General features: G+C 45.7%; 1 protein-coding gene and 1 pseudogene across 2 annotated transcripts; both read left to right on the top strand.

Annotated features, from left to right (window-relative positions):
• Positions 1 to 1338: 1338 nt before the first annotated feature.
• On the top strand, positions 1339 to 11036 carry folr (folate receptor). Of its 2 annotated transcripts, none has more exons than XM_052502842.1 (5): positions 1339 to 1532; positions 1854 to 2046; positions 2470 to 2658; positions 3491 to 3626; positions 10739 to 11036. In XM_052502842.1, exons 2-5 carry the CDS (start codon positions 1918 to 1920, stop codon positions 11008 to 11010), a joined length of 726 nt encoding a protein of 241 aa, XP_052358802.1. In that variant the 5' UTR covers positions 1339 to 1532; positions 1854 to 1917; the 3' UTR covers positions 11011 to 11036. The 2 variants fall into 2 exon arrangements, with proteins under 2 accessions (XP_052358802.1, XP_052358760.1); XM_052502800.1 differs by having other exon boundaries at positions 1341 to 1532; positions 1908 to 2046.
• A 1080-nt stretch (positions 11037 to 12116) lies between these two features.
• LOC127918805 (phosphatidylinositol 3,4,5-trisphosphate 5-phosphatase 2A-like) overlaps positions 12117 to 19596 on the top strand; it is a 74042-nt pseudogene continuing 66562 nt past the window's right edge.

Here is a 19596-nt window from a genome sequence, read left to right as displayed (position 1 = left end):
TGTGGTGCGGTCAGCCTATTAGTGTGGTGTGGTCAGCCTATTAGTGTGGTGTGGTCAGCCTATTAGTGTGGTGTGGTCAGCCTATTAGTGTGGTGTGGTCAGCCTATTAGTGTGGTGTGGTCAGCCTATTAGTGTGGTGTGGTTAGCCTATTAGTGTGGTGTGGTCAGCCTATTAGTGTGGTGTGGTCAGCCTATTAGTGTGGTGTGGTCAGCCTATTAGTGTGGTGTGGTCAGCCTATTAGTGTGGTGTGGTCAGCCTATTAGTGTGGTGTGGTCAGCCTATTAGTGTGGTGTGGTCAGCCTATTAGTGTGGTGTGGTTAGCCTATTAGTGTGGTGTGGTTAGCCTATTAGTGTGGTGTGGTCAGCCTATTAGTGTGGTGTGGTCAGCCTATTAGTGTGGTGTGGTTAGCCTATTAGTGTGGTGTGGTCAGCCTATTAGTGTGGTGTGGTTAGCCTATTAGTGTGGTGCGGTCAGCCTATTAGTGTGGTGTGGTTAGCCTATTAGTGTGGTGCGGTCAGCCTATTAGTGTGGTGCGGTCAGCCTATTAGTGTGGTGCGGTCAGCCTATTAGTGTGGTGTGGTCAGCCTATTAGTGTGGTGCGGTCAGCCTATTAGTGTGGTGTGGTCAGCCTATTAGTGTGGTGCGGTCAGCCTATTAGTGTGTTGTGGTCAGCCTATTAGTGTGGTGTGGTCAGCCTATTAGTGTGGTGTGGTTAGCCTATTAGTGTGGTGTGGTCAGCCTATTAGTGTGGTGTGGTCAGCCTATTAGTGTGGTGTGGTCAGCCTATTAGTGTGGTGTGGTCAGCCTATTAGTGTGGTGTGGTCAGCCTATTAGTGTGGTGTGGTCAGCCTATTAGTGTGGTGCGCGCTAATAGCGTTTCAATTGGTAACATCACTTGCTCTGAGACCTTGAAGTAGTTGTCTCCATTGCTCTGCAAGGGCCGCTACTTTTGTGGAGCGATGGGTAACAATGCTTCGTGGGAGGCAGTTGCTGATATGTGAAGAAGGGTCCCTGGTTGGAGCCCAGGTAGGAGCGAGAATAGGGACAGAAGCAACACTGTTACACTATGACAGATAACTGCAACATCCTGTGTTAGATATGTCACAGGACATGTTCTCTTTAAGAGTGATTTTTTTTTAAAGTTTCTAGAAGTTTTACTGCAGTAATCTATCAGGTCATGCTGCCATTTTCACACCTTCAGTGCATAAACTACTGGTGGATGGAATCTTACCGTGACGAGGCTGAGACCTTGGCTTGAGATAACGCAAAACCTCCCTCGCAGAGAGACCTCACAATACCCCCCCCCCCTTCCCCACACACACAGTCACACACACACACACACACAGAGGCAGACTTTGCTCCGTTGAGACCATTCTCATGTGGTTGCATGTCAGGGAGTTTCCCACAAGCCACGGACACATATGATCATACACACACCTGAGGTTACAAAAGCTGCCCTGCCATTGTAAAGGACTCAAAATCACGTTTAGGTGATTGAAACAGGACTTCTGCACCAATACATTTGACAAGGTATTGTGAATCCATTGTCGTATTATTCTAATTGGCTCATGCTTATTGTATGTCTAGATGTGGGTTAATTTGAGAGAGTGTGAGATTTACAGTAAATTAATAGATTATAAAGATGACTATGTTTTGTGAAGAATGTGTGTGCTGGAAAGGTTTAATACAACACTAAAATGTTCCTCCTGAAACAGACCAGCAGGTAACTGTTAGACATCTTTCTCAATGTGTTTTTAGCAGACTTCTGGGTTGTTCATCTGTTCGTGTGTGTGTGTGTGTGTGTGTGTGTGTGTGTGTCTGTGTCTGTGTGTGTGTGCTTTACCCATGCAGTGTGTTGATAGAAGTGTAGTTAGTATCTGTGTGTTCTCTCCTCTACCGACCCAGCTGTAGAGACATGTGGTGGGTATTGATCCTGCTGCTTTCTCTGGCCAGCCAGGCTCAGTCTTTAGAAAAGCTCAACATGTGTATGGATGCCAAACACCACAAAAAAGAGCCTGGCGCCGAAGGACAACTCTATCAACAGGTGTGTGTGTGTGTGTGTGTGTGTGTGTGTGTGTGTGTGTGTGTGTGTGTGTGTGTGTGTGTGTGTGTGTGTGTGTGTGTGTGTGTGTGTGTGTGTGTGTGTGTGTGTGTGTGTGTGTGTGTGTGTGTGTGTGGAAGTAGAGTGAGTGGAATGGTGGAAAACTGTATACATGTATTAATCTTTAAATTAATAATGAATCTATCTATGTTCGTTCTTTTCCTCCTGTCGTGTGCTCCATGGAGGGATAATGTTATTTTCCTCCTGTAGTCTGTTCCATGGAGGGATAATTACATTTTCCTCCTGTAGTGTGCTCCATGGAGGGATAATTACATTTTCCTCCTGTAGTGTGCTCCATGGAGGGATAATTACATTTTCCTCCTGTAGTGTGCTCCATGGAGGGATAATTACATTTTCCTCCTGTAGTGTGCTCCATGGAAAGATAATGCCTGTTGTACAGCTAACACCAGTGCGGAGGCCCATGATGATAACTCCTACCTGTACAACTTTAACTGGAATCACTGTGGTATCATGACCCCCAAATGCAAGAAACACTTCACCCAGGACACCTGCTTCTACGAGTGTTCACCTCACCTGGGGCCCTGGATACAGCAGGTAAAGGCATAGATCATTTCCTAGGCAGATAATCTATCAGTTGGCCAGACTGGACAAAGGCCCCCAGCATTGAGAGAATTTGAATAAACTGGCCCGGGCAAGTGTGGTTTCCGTCAGGTGAAAAGTGATTTCATTCGTTTTGAAACCAGGCTGCCTCCCGGGTGCGTTCTGGCTGACAGAAAAGTCGGCTCAAAATAAAAGTGATGTAGGCCTAGGTTACGCACGTGAGTAGGATTCAGTAGGATTACTGAATAGGATTCAGTAGGATTAATAAATAGGATTCAGTAGGATTACTAAATAGGATTCAGTAGGATTAATAAATAGGATTCAGTAGGATTAATACATAGGATTCAGTAGGATTCATAAATAGGATTCAGTAGGATTAATAAATAGGATTCAGTAGGATTCATAAATAGGATTCAGTCGGATTAATACATAGGATTCAGTAGGGTTAATAAGCATCATTCTGTGTTTTCACATCAAAAGTGATTGCTTTTGATAACAAATGAAAAGTAGTCATGAAATTCAAGGGGATTGTATGTTTCTGATCGAGGCATCAAGCTGCCTTTTCGACAACAAGACCGAACGGGGCAGATTACTGTTTAACTTGAGCGAGGCGCATCGGCTTCGCCCAGCCACGTGACGGGCCATAGGCCGGTTCAACCCAGACCAGCTTAATTGAATCCCCTTGGTGTCTCAGCCATGGCACAACCACTAAAATAAAGTATGTGCACCACAAAAAAAATGTAGGAGGGAAATCAAGGAGTTTCTATGTGTATTTTATACTTTACAATGTAAAATGAAACAACATTCTGTGACTTTTATTGTGTAGGTGGACCAGTCTTGGCGTAAGGAGCGGATCCTATACGTGCCTCTGTGTCAGGAGGACTGCCACAGCTGGTGGGACGACTGCAAGGATGACTTCACCTGCAAACAGGACTGGCACTACGGCTGGGACTGGACCACAGGTACACACACACGCGCACACACACACACGCACACACACACACACACACACACACACACACACACACACACACACACACACACACACACACACACACACACACACACACACACACACACACACACACACACACACACACACACACACACACACACACACACACACACACACACACACACAGGCAGCAACACATCCGCCATGCTGCCCCTCAGTGGTGCGTGCATAGTCTCTTCCTGTACTCCTTGTTCATCCACGACGACAATGAGCCCTGGCAGTGTGGTGCCAGGACAACAACCTCTCCTTCAACGTCAGCAAGAGAAAGGAGCTGATCGTGGACTACAGGAAAACGGAGGGCTGAGCACACCCCCCATTCACATCGACGGGGCTGTAGTAGAGCGTGTTAAGAACTTCAAGTTCATCAGTGTCCACATCACCTAGGAATTAACATGGTCCACACACGCCAACACAGTCGTGAAGAGGGCACGACAAACGGCTCATCCCCCTCAGGAGGCTGAAAACATTTGATCCTCAAAAAGTCCTACAGCTGCACCAATGAGAGCATCTTGACTTGCTGTATCAATGCTTCTATATAAGGCCGGTTCAGAGGGAGGCCCTAAAAGTGGTCAAAGACTCCAGTCACTGAAGTCATAGACTGTTCACTCTGATACTGCTCGGAAAGCCATACCGATACACCAAGTCTGGAACCAACAGGACCCTGAACAGCTTCTATCCCTAAGCCATACCGATGCACCAAGTCTGGAACCAACAGGACCATGAACAGCTTCTATCCCTAAGCCATACCGATGCACCAAGTCTGGAACCAACAGGACCCTGAACAGCGTCTATCCCTAAGCCATACCGATGCACCAAGTCTGGAACCAACAGGACCATGAACAGCTTCTATCCCTAAGCCATACCGATGCACCAAGTCTGGAACCAACAGGACCATGAACAGCTTCTATCCCTAAGCCATACCGATGCACCAAGTCTGGAACCAACAGGACCCTGAACAGCTTCTATCCCTAAGCCATACCGATGCACCAAGTCTGGAACCAACAGGACCATGAACAGCTTCTATCCCTAAGCCATACCGATGCACCAAGTCTGGAACCAACAGGACCCTGAACAGCGTCTATCCCTAAGCCATACCGATGCACCAAGTTTTATTTTATATTATTTGCTAAAATGTAAAAAAAAATCATTATGGGATATTGTGTGTAGTTTGATGAGAGCGAAAAACAATTTAATACATTTTAAAATAAGGCTGTAATGTAACAAAATGTGGAAAAAGTCAAAGGGTCTTAATAATTTCTGAATGCACCTCAATTTATTTTTTTATTTCACCTTTATTTAACCAGGTAGGCTAGTTGAGAACAAGTTCTAATTTGCAACTGTGACCTGGCCAAGATAAAGCATAGCAGTGTGAACAGACAACACAGAGTTACACATGGAGTAAACAATTAACATGTCAATAACACAGTAGAAAAAAAAGGGGAGTCTATATACAATGTGTGCAAAAGGCATGAGGAGGTAGGCAAATAATTACAAATTTGCAGATTAACACTGGAGTGATAAATGATGAGATGGTCATGTACAGGTAGAGATATTGGTGTGCAAAAGAGCAGAAAAGTAAATAAATAAAAACAGTGTGGGGATGAGGTAGGTGAAAATGGGTGGGCTATTTACCGATAGACTATGTACAGCTGCAGCGATCGGTTAGCTGCTCAGATAGTTGATGTTTGAAGTGAGGGAGATAAAAGTCTCCAACTTCAGCGATTTTTGCAATTCGTTCCAGTCACAGGCAGCAGAGTACTGGAAAGAAAGGTGGCCGAATGAGGTGTTGGCTTTAGGGATGATCAGTGAGATACACCTGCTGGAGCGCGTGCTACGGATGGGTGTTGCCATCGTGACCAGTGAACTGAGATAAGGCTGAGCTTTACCTAGCATGGACTTGTAGATGACCTGGAGCCAGTGGGTCTGGCGACGAATATGTAGCGAGGGCCAGCCGACCAGAGCATACAAGTCGCAGTGGTGGGTGGTATAAGGTGCTTTAGTGACAAAACGGATGGCCCTGTGATAAACTGCATCCAGTTTGCTGAGTAGAGTGTTGGAAGCAATTTTGTAGATGACATCGCCGAAGTCGAGGATCGGTAGGATAGTCAGTTTTACTAGGGTAAGCTTGGCGGCGTGAGTGAAGGAGGCTTTGTTGTGGAATAGAAAGCCGACTCTTGATTTGATTTTCGATTGGAGATGTTTGATATGAGTCTGGAAGGAGAGTTTGCAGTCAAGCCAGACACCTAGGTACTTATAGATGTCCACATATTCAAGGTCGGAACCATCCAGGGTGGTGATGCTAGTCGGGCATGCGGGTGCAGGCAGCGATCGGTTGAAAAGCATGCATTTGGTTTTACTAGCGTTTAAGAGCAGTTGGAGGCCACGGAAGGAGTGTTGTATGGCATTGAAGCTCGTTTGGTGGTTAGATAGCACAGTGTCCAATGACGGGCCGAAAGTATATAGAATGGTGTCGTCTGCGTAGAGGTGGATCAGGGAATCGCCCGCAGCAAGATGTATACAGAGAAAAGAGCCGGCCCGAGAATTGAACCCTGTGGCACCCCCATAGAGACTGCCAGAGGACCGGACAGCATGCCCTCCGATTTGACACACTGAACTCTTTCTGCAAAATAATTGGTGAACCATGCAAGGCAGTCATCTGAAAAACCGAGACTACTGAGTCTGCCGATAAGAATATGGTGATTGACAGAGTCGAAAGCTTTGGCAAGGTCGATGAAGACGGCTGCACAGTACTCTCTTTTATCGATGGCGGTTATGATATCGTTTAGTACCTTGAGTGTGGCTGAGGTGCACCCGTGACCGGCTCGTAAACCAGATTGCACAGTGGAGAAGGTACGGTGGGATTCGAGATGGTCAGTGACCTGTTTGTTGACTTGGCTTTCGAAGACCTTAGATAGGCAGGGCAGAATGGATATAGGTCTGTAACAGTTTGGGTTTTGAAGAGGGGGATGACTGCGGCAGCTTTCCATTCCTTGGGGATCTCAGACGATGGGGATCTCAGACGATATGAAAGAGAGGTCTCACCCCCCCCCTAAAAGATTTAGATGCACTATTGTAAAGTGGCTGTTCCACTGGATGTCATAAGGTGAATGCACCAATTTGTAAGTCGCTCTGGATAAGAGCGTCTGCTAAATGACTTAAATGTAATGTAAATGTAATGTAAATGAGGTTGAACAGGCTGGTAATAGGGGTTGCGACAATGGCGGCGGATAGTTTCAGAAATAGAGGGTCCAGATTGTCAAGCCCAGCTGATTTATACGGGTCCAGGTTTTGCAGCTCTTTCAGAACGTCTGCTATCTGGATTTGGGTAAAGGAGAACATGGAGAGGCTTGGGCGAGGAGCTGGGGGGGGCGGAGCTGTTGGCCGAGGTTGGAGTAGCCAGGCGGAAGGCATGGCCTGCCGTTGAGAAATGCTTGTTGAAGTTTTCGATAATCATGGATTTATCGGTGGTGACCGTGTTACCTAGCCTCAGTGCAGTGGGCAGCTGGGAGGAGGTGCTCTTGTTCTCCATGGACTTCACAGTGTCCCAGAACTTTTTGGAGTTGGAGCTACAGGATGCAAACTTCTGCCTGAAGAAGCTGGCCTTAGCTTTCCTGACTGACTGCGTGTATTGGTTCCTGACTTCCCTGAACAGTTGCATATCGCGGGGACTATTCGATGCTATTGTAGTCCGCCACAGGATGTTTTTGTGCTGGTCCAGGGCAGTCAGGTCTGGAGTGAACCAAGGGCTGTATCTGTTCTTAGTTCTGCATTTTTTGAACGGAGCATGCTTATCTAAAATGGTGAGGAAGTTACTTTTAAAGAATGACCAGGCATCCTCAACTGACGGGATGAGGTCAATGTCCTTCCAGGATATCCGGGCCAGGTCGATTAGAAAGGCCTGCTCACAGAAGTGTTTTAGGGAGCGTTTGACAGTGATGAGGGGTGGTCGTTTGACTGCGGCTCCGTAGTGGATACAGGCAATGAGGCAGTGATCGCTGAGATCCTGGTTGAAGACAGCGGAGGTGTATTTGGAGGGCCAGTTGGTCAGGATGACGTCTATGAGGGTGCCCTTGCTTACAGAGTTAGGGTTGTACCTGGTGGGTTCCTTGATGATTTGTATGAGATTGAGGGCATCTAGCTTATATTGTAGGACTGCCGGGGTGTTAAGCATATCCCAGTTTAGGTCACCTAACAGAACAAACTCTGAAGCTAGATGGGGGCAATCAATTCACAAATGGTGTCCAGGGCACAGCTGGGAGCTGAGGGGGGTCGGTAGCAGGCAGCAACAGTGAGAGACTTATTTCTGGAGAGAGTAATTTTCAAAATTAGTAGTTTGAACTGTTTGGGTATGGACCTGGAAAGTATGACATTACTTTGCAGGCTATCTCTGCAGTAGACTGCAACTCCTCCCCCTTTGGCACTTCTATCTTGACGGAAGATGTTATAGTTGGGTATGGAAATCTCAGAATTTTTGGTGGCCTTCCTGAGCCAGGATTCAGACACGGCAAGGACATCAGGGTTAGCAGAGTGTGCTAAAGCAGTGAGTAAAACAAACTTAGGGAGGAGGCTTCTGATGTTGACATGCATGAAACCAAGGCTTTTTCGATCACAGAAGTCAACAAATGAGGGTGCCTGGGGACATGCAGGGCCTGGGTTTACCTCCACATCACCCGCGGAACAGAGAAGGAGTAGTATGAGGGTGCGGCTAAAGGCTATCAAAACTGGTCGCCTAGAGCGTTGGGGACAGAGAATAAGAGGAGCAGGTTTCTGGGCATGGTAGAATATATTCAGGGCATAATGCGCAGACAGGGGTATGGTGGGGTGCGGGTACAGCGGAGGTAAGCCCAGGCACTGGGTGATGATGAGAGAGGTTGTATCTCTGGACATGCTGGTTGTAATGGGGGGTTGAACCTGAGCAACAGTATACAAGGCATATTGACATTTGAGAGAGACATACAGCGAGGCATACAGTAATCACAGGTGTTGAATTGGGAAAGCTAGCTAAAACAGTAGGTGAGACAGCAGCTAATCAGCTAGCACAACAACAGCAGGTAAAATGGCGTTGACGAGGCAACGGGGCCGACAGATAAAACAAACAAGCAGAATGGAGTACCGTGATTAATGGACAGCGTGCATCAGCTATGTAGCCAAGTGATCAGTGTCCAGGGGGCAGCGGTGGATGGGGCAGGGAAGCTGGACTGGCGAGTGTTATCCAGGTTAAAAAACGAACAATGACTAAATAGCTTGTAGCTAGTTAGCTGGTTAGCTTCTGGAGGTTATTGAGTGTGTTTTAAAAATAATAGCGATTCCGTATCACATTGGGTGAGGCAGGTTTCCGGAAGGTATAAACAAATGTAAAAAATCGGAAAGAGATAGAAAGTACATATGGGTCCAGTGAGTGTTTGGGACGCGGCGATGCAGACGGTTAGCAGGCCTGTGCTAACAAGCTAACAGTTAGCAGGCCGGGGTAAACAAGGTAGCAGTTAGCGGACCTGGGCTAAACAAGCTAGCAGTTAGCAGGCCGAATTAGCAAGCAAGGAGATAGCAAGGGCTAGAGAGTTACCCTTTGGGGGACGTCGCGATGGGGTGAGTCTGTTTATTCCTCTTCATGCGGTGACATCGATAGACCGGTCGTGGGCCCGGGTATTGTAGCCCAGGAGTATGCTATGGTGGTAAGCACAGGTGCTCTGGCCGGGATGGCTTCAAGCTAAGTGGGTGGAAACGCTAGCCAGGAGTAATCATCCGGGGTTGCGGTTTAGCTCGATAGCTAGTTGTGAAGATCCAGCTGAAAAGTGTTCCGTTTGCGGTGGGAATCCGGGGATAAAAAATAAATAGGTCCGTTATGCTCTGGTTAGCGTCGCGTTGTTCGAACTGGCGAGAGCTTTCCGAGCTAAAGGTTAGCTGATGACCGGTTAGCTGAAGACCGCTAGCATAGCTGGTGGCAAGCTTCAGTTGAGGGGTTCCGGTTCCGAAGTAAATATAAATACTTTAGGAAAAAGTAGCTACATTGGGTGAGGCGGGTTGCAGGAGAGTATTTGGAAGCTTAGGTTTAGCAAAATGTTTTTAAAGATATGCGAAGAAAAATATGTAAAACGAAAAAGAAACGATATATACAGGGAACACGATACGACAGGATGACTTACTGCTACGCCATCTTGGTCCATTTGGTCCATTGACCTCATATCCCTGCACATGGACTCGGTACTGGTACTCTGTGTATATTACCAAGTTATCCTTACTCATTGTGTATTTATTATTACTTTCATTATTACAGGTTATAACTTTTTTATTATTTCTCTAGTTTATTTCTCTCTGCATTTTTGGGAAGTAAGCATTTCACAAGTAAGCATTTCACTGTTAGTCTACACCTGTTGTTTAAGAAGCATGTGACAAATAACATTTGATTTGACACACACACACACACACACATACTAACATACATACATTTTCTTTAAATACAAAATAAAACATTGTGATCAAACATTGTTTCTTCCTCCTATCCTCTCCACCCCGTCTCTCCTCCCTCTCTCCTCTCCACCCCGTCTCTCCTCCCTTTCTCCTCTCTTCTCTCCACTCTATCCCTCTTCCATCCTCTCCTCCCTCTCTCCTCTTCTCTCTACTCTATCCCTCTTCCATCCTCTCCTCCCTCTCTTCTCTCCACTCTATCCCTCTTCCATCCTCTCCTCCCTCTCTCCACTCTATCCCTCTTCCATCCTCTCCTCCCTCTCTCCTCTCTTCTCTCCACTCTATCCCTCTTCCATCCTCTCCTCCCTCTCTCCTCTCTTCTCTCCACTCTATCCCTCTTCCATCCTCTCCTCCCTTTCTCCTCTCTTCTCTCCACTCTATCCCTCTTCCATCCTCTCCTCCCTCTCTCCTCTCTTCTCTCTACTCTATCCCTCTTCCACCCTCTCCTCCCTTTCTCCTCTCTTCTCTCTACTCTATCCCTCTTCCATCCTCTCCTCTCTTCTCTCCACTCTATCCCTCTTCCATCCTCTCCTCCCTCTATCCTCTCTTCTCTCCACTCTATCCCTCTTCCATCCTCTCCTCCCTCTCTCTCAGGCCGTAACCGTTGTCCTGCTGAGGCTAGTTGTCGTAAGTGGACAGATATCTTCCCTACAGCCCAGATAATGTGTGAGAAGATCTGGTCTGACTCCTACAGCTACACCAACCTGCCCAAGTCTTCTGGCCGCTGCATGCAGCTGTGGTTCACCGGGAAGAACCCCAATGAGAAGGTGGCGGAATACTACCTGAACCACGCCCCCTGGCAACGTGCTATCCCTGCCTCACTCCTCCTCCTGGCAACAATGTCATTAAGCGTTGTCCTGCTCTGAATAAAACCACAGATGTTCATGTCATGGATGGCTTTATGTGTCCTTGTCTCTCTACACACATTAACCGTCTCTCTGTGACTATATGTCTCAAATCAAACCCTCTTCCACATGTGCACTACTTCTGACCAGAGACATAGGGGAATAAGTACTTCAGTCCTCACCGTCACTCCCTCTTCATTCTGTCCTCTTCTTCCTTCACTCTTCTCTTTCCTCTACCGTAGAAGGGTTCAGCGTTTTGCTTGAGTCCCTCCCTGGCACTCAGACTGCCAACAGAACCTTACTCTCTGTCTAGGATGTTAGGATATTTCAGGGAACCAAAAACACATGACCAGTCTGAGAGGGAGGCCAATCCGCTTCAGTTCTCAGTAATTAGGGGGTTCCAATCCCCAGTGTGTGTGTGTGTGTGTGCGCGTGCGTGCGTGCAGTCTGTTCTCGTCTTTTATTTTTCTGTTTGTCTTAAGGGTGTGGCTAGCCTCCCATTACCTGTGGTTACCAGGCCATAGCCCCTGCTACCTAGGATGCAGCACACACTCTCTCACATGAGCACATAAACACACTCACACTCATGTAGCCTCCACACACACTTACAGAACACACACATCACACACCACACTCTGTCTGATGACATAGCCAGAAATAGCAGAAAGATGGACATGGTCAATATGGCTATTAATACACAGCCTCTCTCTGAGGTCACACACACTCACCTCACTCTCTCTGTCCGTCTGTCTGTGTGTGTGTGTGTGTGTGTGTGTGGAAGTAGAGAGTGGAATGGAGTAAAACAGTATACCCGTATTCATATTTAATTTGAGCTTTAGGAATAGGTTGAAGGATCAGGCTTTTGGTTTACAAAATCATTTACAACAAAACAGAAGTGTTAAGTAACAGTCCTGTTGGAACGCTGCTATTTTATGACCACTAGGTGTACTCACACTTCGCATAGAAAATGCAACACTAAAAACATGAAGTGAATTCCTATTAGTTAGTACTATATTAATAAACATTAAGCTGCATAAACATGCACAACACAAAATTACGTTTATTTTTTTGTGAGGCCTAGTCTTGTGTCTTGGTTGAAATGAACAGCGAAAGGGACAGAGTTGAGATCGCAGTAGCTGCAATGCCTCCCACTCTCCGGTTTGCTCCATCTCCATGATTTCCGTGGGAAGCGCCGCGGAGCCTCTATGGCAGACTTTCAGGAACTGAGGAAGCGTCAGAAACGACCCACCGAGAAGTATTAACTTCTCACTTTTCTCGCGTTTCCCAACTCTGATTCACACCACTCGCACTCGAATCTTTGTCGATTTATCGCCTCGTTCAGCTTGTTTAACTCAGGAAACCGTGTGTTTTCTGGGGCTGTTGCGATGGCCGGTGGCGGCGGGGTGTCGCCGCTGGGGCTAGCGCCTCCGTTGTGGTATCACCGGGACCTGAGTCGAGCTGCTGCCGAGGAGCTGCTGGCCCGCGCGGGACGAGACGGGAGTTTCCTGGTTCGGGACAGCGAAAGTGTTAACGGGGCGTACGCTTTGTGTGTGCTGTGAGTAACCGGATTTACTGTTATCATTGGGAAAGTGTGGCTTTACTCAGGATAGACTAGCAGGGTTCAAACTTCTGAGTTGCCTGTCTTTCATTTGTCCCATGGTTGGCAGGGACACACATCGTGGCAGTCAGTAAGCGACAGGGAAAATGATATCCGGCTGTTGCTACTAACTAGTTATTTCACTAACTAGGACTATCTGGAAAAGTCAGTTTCTTAAAACAGCCCCTGTCAACTCGCCACAACAACTCAATTTAAGTTTGTAGTCTTGTTTTTCTACAGCCAACAGTAGCCATATTTAAACCGCAATCACTACTATGCAGCCTAATATAATCATTGTGGAGGTAATAAGTAGGAAACAGTGCTCAGGGAAGGGAGGAAAAGGGTTGATTACATATCATTGAACCAGGGCCTTTGTCCTGTCCGCTATGCGAGTGGGTTGCATGGGCAGCCATTGTCGCTACTACTGTCTAATACAATGAGTATTTCCAATCTACTCCGTGGTATTTAGAGAGACGTGTTACCTGGTCAGGTCACTTGGTCATGTAAAACAACATAGACATGACCGAGGCACAATACAAACACAGGTCTTCTGGTCCAGACAATACAGCGTTAGTCACATGTCATGTCACACACACACAGGAGACAGGAGTTCTCCCTGGTGGCTGTCATGGCATCACCTCACACAAATGTACAGCTCTCCCAGGCCTCTCCCTAGCGTGTGACACACACACACACACACACACACACACTTCCCCTTCCTATCAGACAGGAGCATTTTCTGAAAATAGGGCTAGCTGATATTTCAGAGCACTGATAAAAAGTGGTGGTTGACAGATACTGCAGAGAGTTAGAGGAACAGTCGTGTCATCTGTCTGTGGAACCAACTGTCACAGATGAAGGTGGGGAAGTGTGTAGGTGTTGTGGAAGTAGGAATGGCTGTGTTAAAAAGATGAGTGCAGAGACAACGTGGTGGTTTACAGATACAGTGGGACGAACAAGTCTGTGAACCCTTTAGAATCACCTGGATTTCTGCAGAAATGTCTCATAAAAAGTCAAAACAATAGACAAACACAGTCTGCTTAAACTAATAACACACTAACAATTTTAATCGTTCATGTCTTTATTGAACACACCGTGTAAACATTCACAGTGCAGGGTGGAAGAAGTATGTGAACCCTTGAGATTTAATAACAGGTTGACCCTCCTTTGGCAGCAATAATCTCTACCAAACGTTTTCTGTAGTTGTGGATCAGACCTGCACAACGGTCAGGAGGAGTTTGGACCATTCCTCTTTGCAAAACTGTTTCAGTTCAACAATATTGTTGGGATGTCTGGTGTGAACTTCTCTATTGAGGTCATGCCACAGCATTTCAATAGAGTTGAGGTCAGGACTCTGACTGGGCCACTCCAGAAGGTGTAATGTCTTCTGTTCAAGCCGTTCTGTTGTTGATTTACTTTATTTTGGGTCGTTGTCCTGTTGCATCACCTAACTTCTGTTGCGCTTCAATTGTTGGACAGATAGCCTAACATTCTTCTGCAAATATCTTGATAAACTTTGGAATTCATTTTTCCGTTGATGATAGTAAGCTGTCCAGCCCCTGAGGCAGCAAAGCAGCCCCAAACCATGATGCTCCCTCCACCAGACTTTACAGTTGGGATGAGGTTTTGATGTTGGTGTGCTGTGCCTTTTTTTCTCCACACACAGTGTTGTGTGTTCCTTCCAAACAACACAACTGTAGTTGAATCTGTCCACAGAATATTTAGCCAGTAGCGCTGTGGAACATCCAGGTGCTCTTTGGCAAACGTCACACGTGCAGCAATGGGTTTTTGGACAGCAGTGGCTTCTTCCGTGGTGTCCTCCCATGAACACCATTCTTGTTTAGTGTTTTACGTATCGTAGACTCGTCAACAGAGATGTTAGGATCTTCCAGAGATTTCTGTGAGTCTTTAGCTGACACTAGGATTCTTCTTTACCTCATTGAGCATTCTGCACTGTGCTCTTGCAGTCATCTTTGCAGGACGGCCAGTCATAGGGAGGGTAGCAATAGTGCTGAACGTTCTCCATTTATAAACTATTTATCTTACCATGGACTGATGAACTTCAAGGCTTTTGAGAGGACCGGAGGGAAGCCGTGAGAGGACCGGAGGGAAGCCGTGAGAGGACCGGAGGGAAGCCGTGAGAGGACCGGAGGGAAGCCGTGAGAGGACCGGAGGGAAGCCGTGAGAGGACCGGAGGGAAGCCGTGAGAGGACCGGAGGGAAGCCGTGAGAGGACCGGAGGGAAGCCGTGAGAGGACCGGAGGGAAACCGTGAGAGGACCGGAGGGAAACCGTGAGAGGACCGGAGGGAAGCCGTGAGAGGACCGGAGGGAAGCCGTGAGAGGACCGGAGGGAAGCCGTGAGAGGACCGGAGGGAAACCGTGAGAGGACCGGAGGGAAACCGTGAGAGGACCGGAGGGAAACCGTGAGAGGACCGGAGGGAAACCGTGAGAGGACCGGAGGGAAAACTTGAGAGGACCGGAGGGAAAACTTGAGAGGACCGGAGGGAAACAGAGGGATGGAGGCATAGTGCACTAAACACAGCACTGGGTTTATCATAAACTCACACATAGGGGGTGAAGCTTACTGTTGACCTCTTAGCTCTCAGCCCGCTAACTCCCACTCTACCATATCTCTCTCTTTCTCTCCATTTCTCCTCTCGCTCTCTCTCCGCTCTCAATTCAATTCAACGGCCTTTATTGACTTGGGGAACATATGTTTACATTGCCAAAGCAAGTGAAATTGACCATAAACAAAAGTTCAGTAAACAATCATAAATTAACAGTAAACATTGCACTCACAAATGTTTTTACGTAATATAGACATTTGAAATGTTATATTATTGGTTATGTAAGGGGAAGGTGCAAATAGTTTAAGTATGGAAGGGAAATAAATAGACAGTAAATATAGTTTATTTTTACAATGTTTATTCTTCATTGGTTGCTCTTTTCTTGGGGCAAAACAGGTCACAAATCTTGCTGCTGTGATTTGACACTGTGGTATTGTACCCAATAGATATGGGAGTTGATAAAAAATAGATTTTGTTTTCAAATTCTTTGTTGGTCTGTGTAGTCTGAGGGAAATATGTGTCTCTAATATGGTCATACATTTGGCAGGAGGTGAGGAAGTGCAGCTCAGTTTCCACCTCATCGTGTGGGCAGTGTGCACATAGGCAGACCTGGCTCTCCAGAAGACTGGCTATGGCAGCCTCTCTCAATAGCAAGGCTATGCTCACAGTACATAGTGAAAGCTTTCCTTCATGTTTTGAGTCAGTCACAGTGGTCAGGTATTCTGCCACAATGTACTCTCTGTTTAGGGACAAATAGCATTCTAGTTTGCTCTGTTTTTTTTTGTTAATTACTTGACATATAGGAAATAATTATATTTTTGTTTTTTGTCATGATTTGGTTGGGTCTAATTGTGTTGCTGTCCTGGCTCTGTGGGGTGTGTTTGTGAACAGAGCCCCAGGACCAGCTTGCTTAGGGAACTCTTCTCCGGGTTAATTTCTCTGTAGGTGATGGCTTTGTTATGGAAGGTTTGGGAATCGCTTCCTTTTAGGTGGTTGTAGAATTTAACGGCTCTTTTCTGGATTTTGATAATTAGTGGGTATCGGCCAAATTCTGCTCTGCATGCATTATTTGGCGTTTTACGTTGTACACGGAGGATATTTTTGCAGAATTCTGCATGCGGTGTCTCAAGTTGTATTCCTGGTATAGTTGAGTGTTGCAACAGGAACAATAGCAGTGTTCTACAGTAGCCAACTACCCTATGAGATCAGAGCAGGAAGAGATGTCTAACTCCTCTCCACCACTCACACACACCGTGAAGGACTGTGTGTGTTTTTTCAAACATCTCAGCTTGTTTTGGAGTGTGATTTCCTCTTCCTCATACCCGTGTGATCGCCAGATGTAGCCTGGAAAAAAAATCTTTATGAAAATGCTAAAAATAGAACAGTTGACCCAGCCTTGTGGCTCACCCTTACATGTGTGTGTGTGTGTGTGTGTGTGCGTTGGTAGGTAGGTGGGTGGAATAGTCTGAATCAGATCTAACTATTTGTGTTTCCTCTCTGAGTGTTATGTTTTAGCAACATGGTCGCCAGATGTGTTCTGATGTAAAACAACTGATGAGGTGGTAGCAGCCAAAGTTTCCTATAGACATGATGTTATTGATAGCCTGTTGCTTTACACTCAGGGAGAGAAGAAGGTACTGACATGTAGGCAGGGAGGTCTCTGTCTGTCTGTGTCTCTCTCTCTCTCTGTCTGTCTCTGTCTCTGTCTGTCTCTCTGTCTGTCTGTGTCTCTCTCTCTCTGTCTGTCTGTCTGTCTGTCTGTCTTGGGGCGGTCTGGCGATCTCTCTCTGTGTGTGTCTGTCTCTGTCTGTCTGTCTGTGTCTCTCTCTCTGTCTCTGTCTGTCTGTCTGTCTGTCTGTGTGTCTCTCTCTCTGTCTCTGTCTGTCTCTCTGTCTGTCTGTGTGTGTCTGTCTCTGTCTGTCTGTCTCTCGGTCGGTCTGTCGGTCTGTCTGTCTATCGGGCGGTCTCTCTCGGTCGGTCTGGCAGTCTCTTTCTCTCTCGGTCGGTCGGTCTCTCTCTCGGTCGGTCGGTCTGTCTCTCTTTCGGTCGGTCGGTCTCTCTCTGACTCTCCCTCAATTCAATTTGCTTTTTTGGCACGACGTAACAATGTACAGTCGTGGCCAAAAGTTTTGAGAATGACACAAATATTAATTTACACTTCAGTGTCTTTAGATATTTTTGTCAGATGTTACTATGGAATAGTGAAGTATAATTACAAGCATTTCATAAGTGTCAAAGGCTTTTATTGACAATTACATGAAGTTGATGCAAAGAGTCAATATTTGCAGTGTTGACCCTTCTTTTTCAATCTGCCCTGGCATGCTGTCAATTAACTTCTGGTCCACATCCTGACTGATGGCAGCCCATTCTTGCATAATCAATGACTCTGCATGCAATGAACGTTTGAGAAGTGACATAATTTCACCTGGTTAATATTGCCTGCTAACCTGGATTTCTTTTCGCTAAATATGCAGGTTTAAACAAATATACTTCTGTGTATTGATTTTAAGAAAGGCATTGGTGTTTATGGTTAGGTACACATTTGAACAAAGATACGCACCGCATCGATTATATGCAACGCAGGACACATTAGATAAACTAGTAATATCATCAACCATGTGTAGTTAACTAGTGATTATGATTGATTGATTGATTGTTTTTTATAAGTTAAATTTAATGCTAGCTAGCAACTTACCTTGGCTTACTGCATTCGCGTAACAGGCAGTCTCCTCGTGGAGTGCAATGTAATCAGGTGGTTAGAGCGTTGGACTAGTTAATTGTAAGGTTGCAAGATTTAATCCCCCGAGCTGACAAGGTAAAAATCTGTCGTTCTGCCCCTGAAAGAGGCAGTTAACCCACCGTTCCTAGGCCGTCATTGAAAATAAGAATGTGTTCTTAACTGACTTGCCTAGTTAAATAAAGATTAAATAAAGGTGTAAAAAAATAAATAATAATTTGTCAAAATCGGTGTCCAAAAATACCAATTTCCGATTGTTATGAAAACTAATTCTGCCCTGCATGCATTGTTTGTAGTTTTCCTCTGGACATGTAGGAGAATCTTACAGAACTCTGCATGCAGTGTTTCAATGGGGTGTTTGTCCCATTTGATGAAATCTTGTTTTTCAAGTGTACCCCACACCTCGCTGCCATAATGTGCAATTGGTTCAAATACACATTAAATTAGGTATTTCAATTTGGATTTGTTTTTTAATGGCGTAGAATGCCCTGTGTACTTTCTCTCTGTTTATTCACTGCCTCATTAAGGTGTCCAGTTGAACTTATTTTTAAACCTAAGTAATTTGGCAGTATTCCCCAAAAATACTAAAATAAGGATTTTTCAAAGAAGATCCAGATCTCAGGGAATTAGTCCAAAGTTCTCAATTGGTACAAAATATATAGAAAACTGCACACACGAAAACTGCTCTAGCAGGTCCAGGCTCTGCTGTAGGCCATGTGCTGTGGGTGACAGCAGGCATAGGTCATCTGCGAAGAGTAGGCATTTAACTTCTGAATTGTGGAGCATCAGGGGCTGAGCATTTTTCTAGAATAGTGGCCAAGTCGTTAATGTAAATATTGAAGAGTGCAGGGCTCAGATTGCAACCCTGGCGAAGGCCCCGCCCCTGGTTAAAGAATTCAGTTATTTTCTTACCAATTTTAATGCTGCACGTATTGCCAGTATACATTGATTTAATTGTGTCATATGTTTTACCCCCTACCACTTTCAATAACTTTGTAGAACAGTCCTGTATGCCAAATAGAATCAAATGCCTTTTGGAAGTCGATAAAGCAAGCGTACATTTTGGTATTATTTTGGTGGACATGTTTATCTATCAGGGTGTGTAGGGTGTAAATATGCTGAGTTGTGTGATGTTTTGTTACAAATCCAATTTGGCGTTTACTCAAGACATTGTGCTTATTAAAACCTTTTTAGGATAGGCTTTACAGCGAAAGCATACCATGCGATTATCTGAGGACAACGCCTCCCTTACAAAAGCATACAAACATTTTCAAGCCAAGTAGAGGAGTCACAAAAGTCAGAAATAGAGATGAAAATTAATCACTTACCTTTGATCTAAATCTGGTTGCACTCACGAGTCCCTGTCACATAATAAATGTTAATTTTGTTTGATAAAGTTCCTCTTTATGTTCTATATACTCTGTTTTGTTGGTGTGTTTTGTTCAGTAATCCACTGGCTCAACTGCAGGCAGATGAATACATCCTAATAGTACCGGTAAAGTTCGTCAACATGTCAAACGATATTTATAATTAATCCTCAGGTTGTCTATTGTCTAAATAATCGATAATATTTCAACCGGACAATAGCGTCTTCAATAGAAAGGAAAAACAATGAACGGCGCGCAATCGGTCACGCGCGCAAAACAGCTCTGGTTCATTCTATAGTCCACTGACAGAATGGCCTCATTCTTCCTAATTATTCAGAA

Source organism: Oncorhynchus keta, chromosome 1 (assembly GCF_023373465.1).
Source record: "Oncorhynchus keta strain PuntledgeMale-10-30-2019 chromosome 1, Oket_V2, whole genome shotgun sequence".
Taxonomy (NCBI): domain Eukaryota; kingdom Metazoa; phylum Chordata; class Actinopteri; order Salmoniformes; family Salmonidae; genus Oncorhynchus; species Oncorhynchus keta.
Note: the sequence above shows the minus strand (reverse complement) of the source record. Positions and strands in the feature narration are given on the sequence as shown.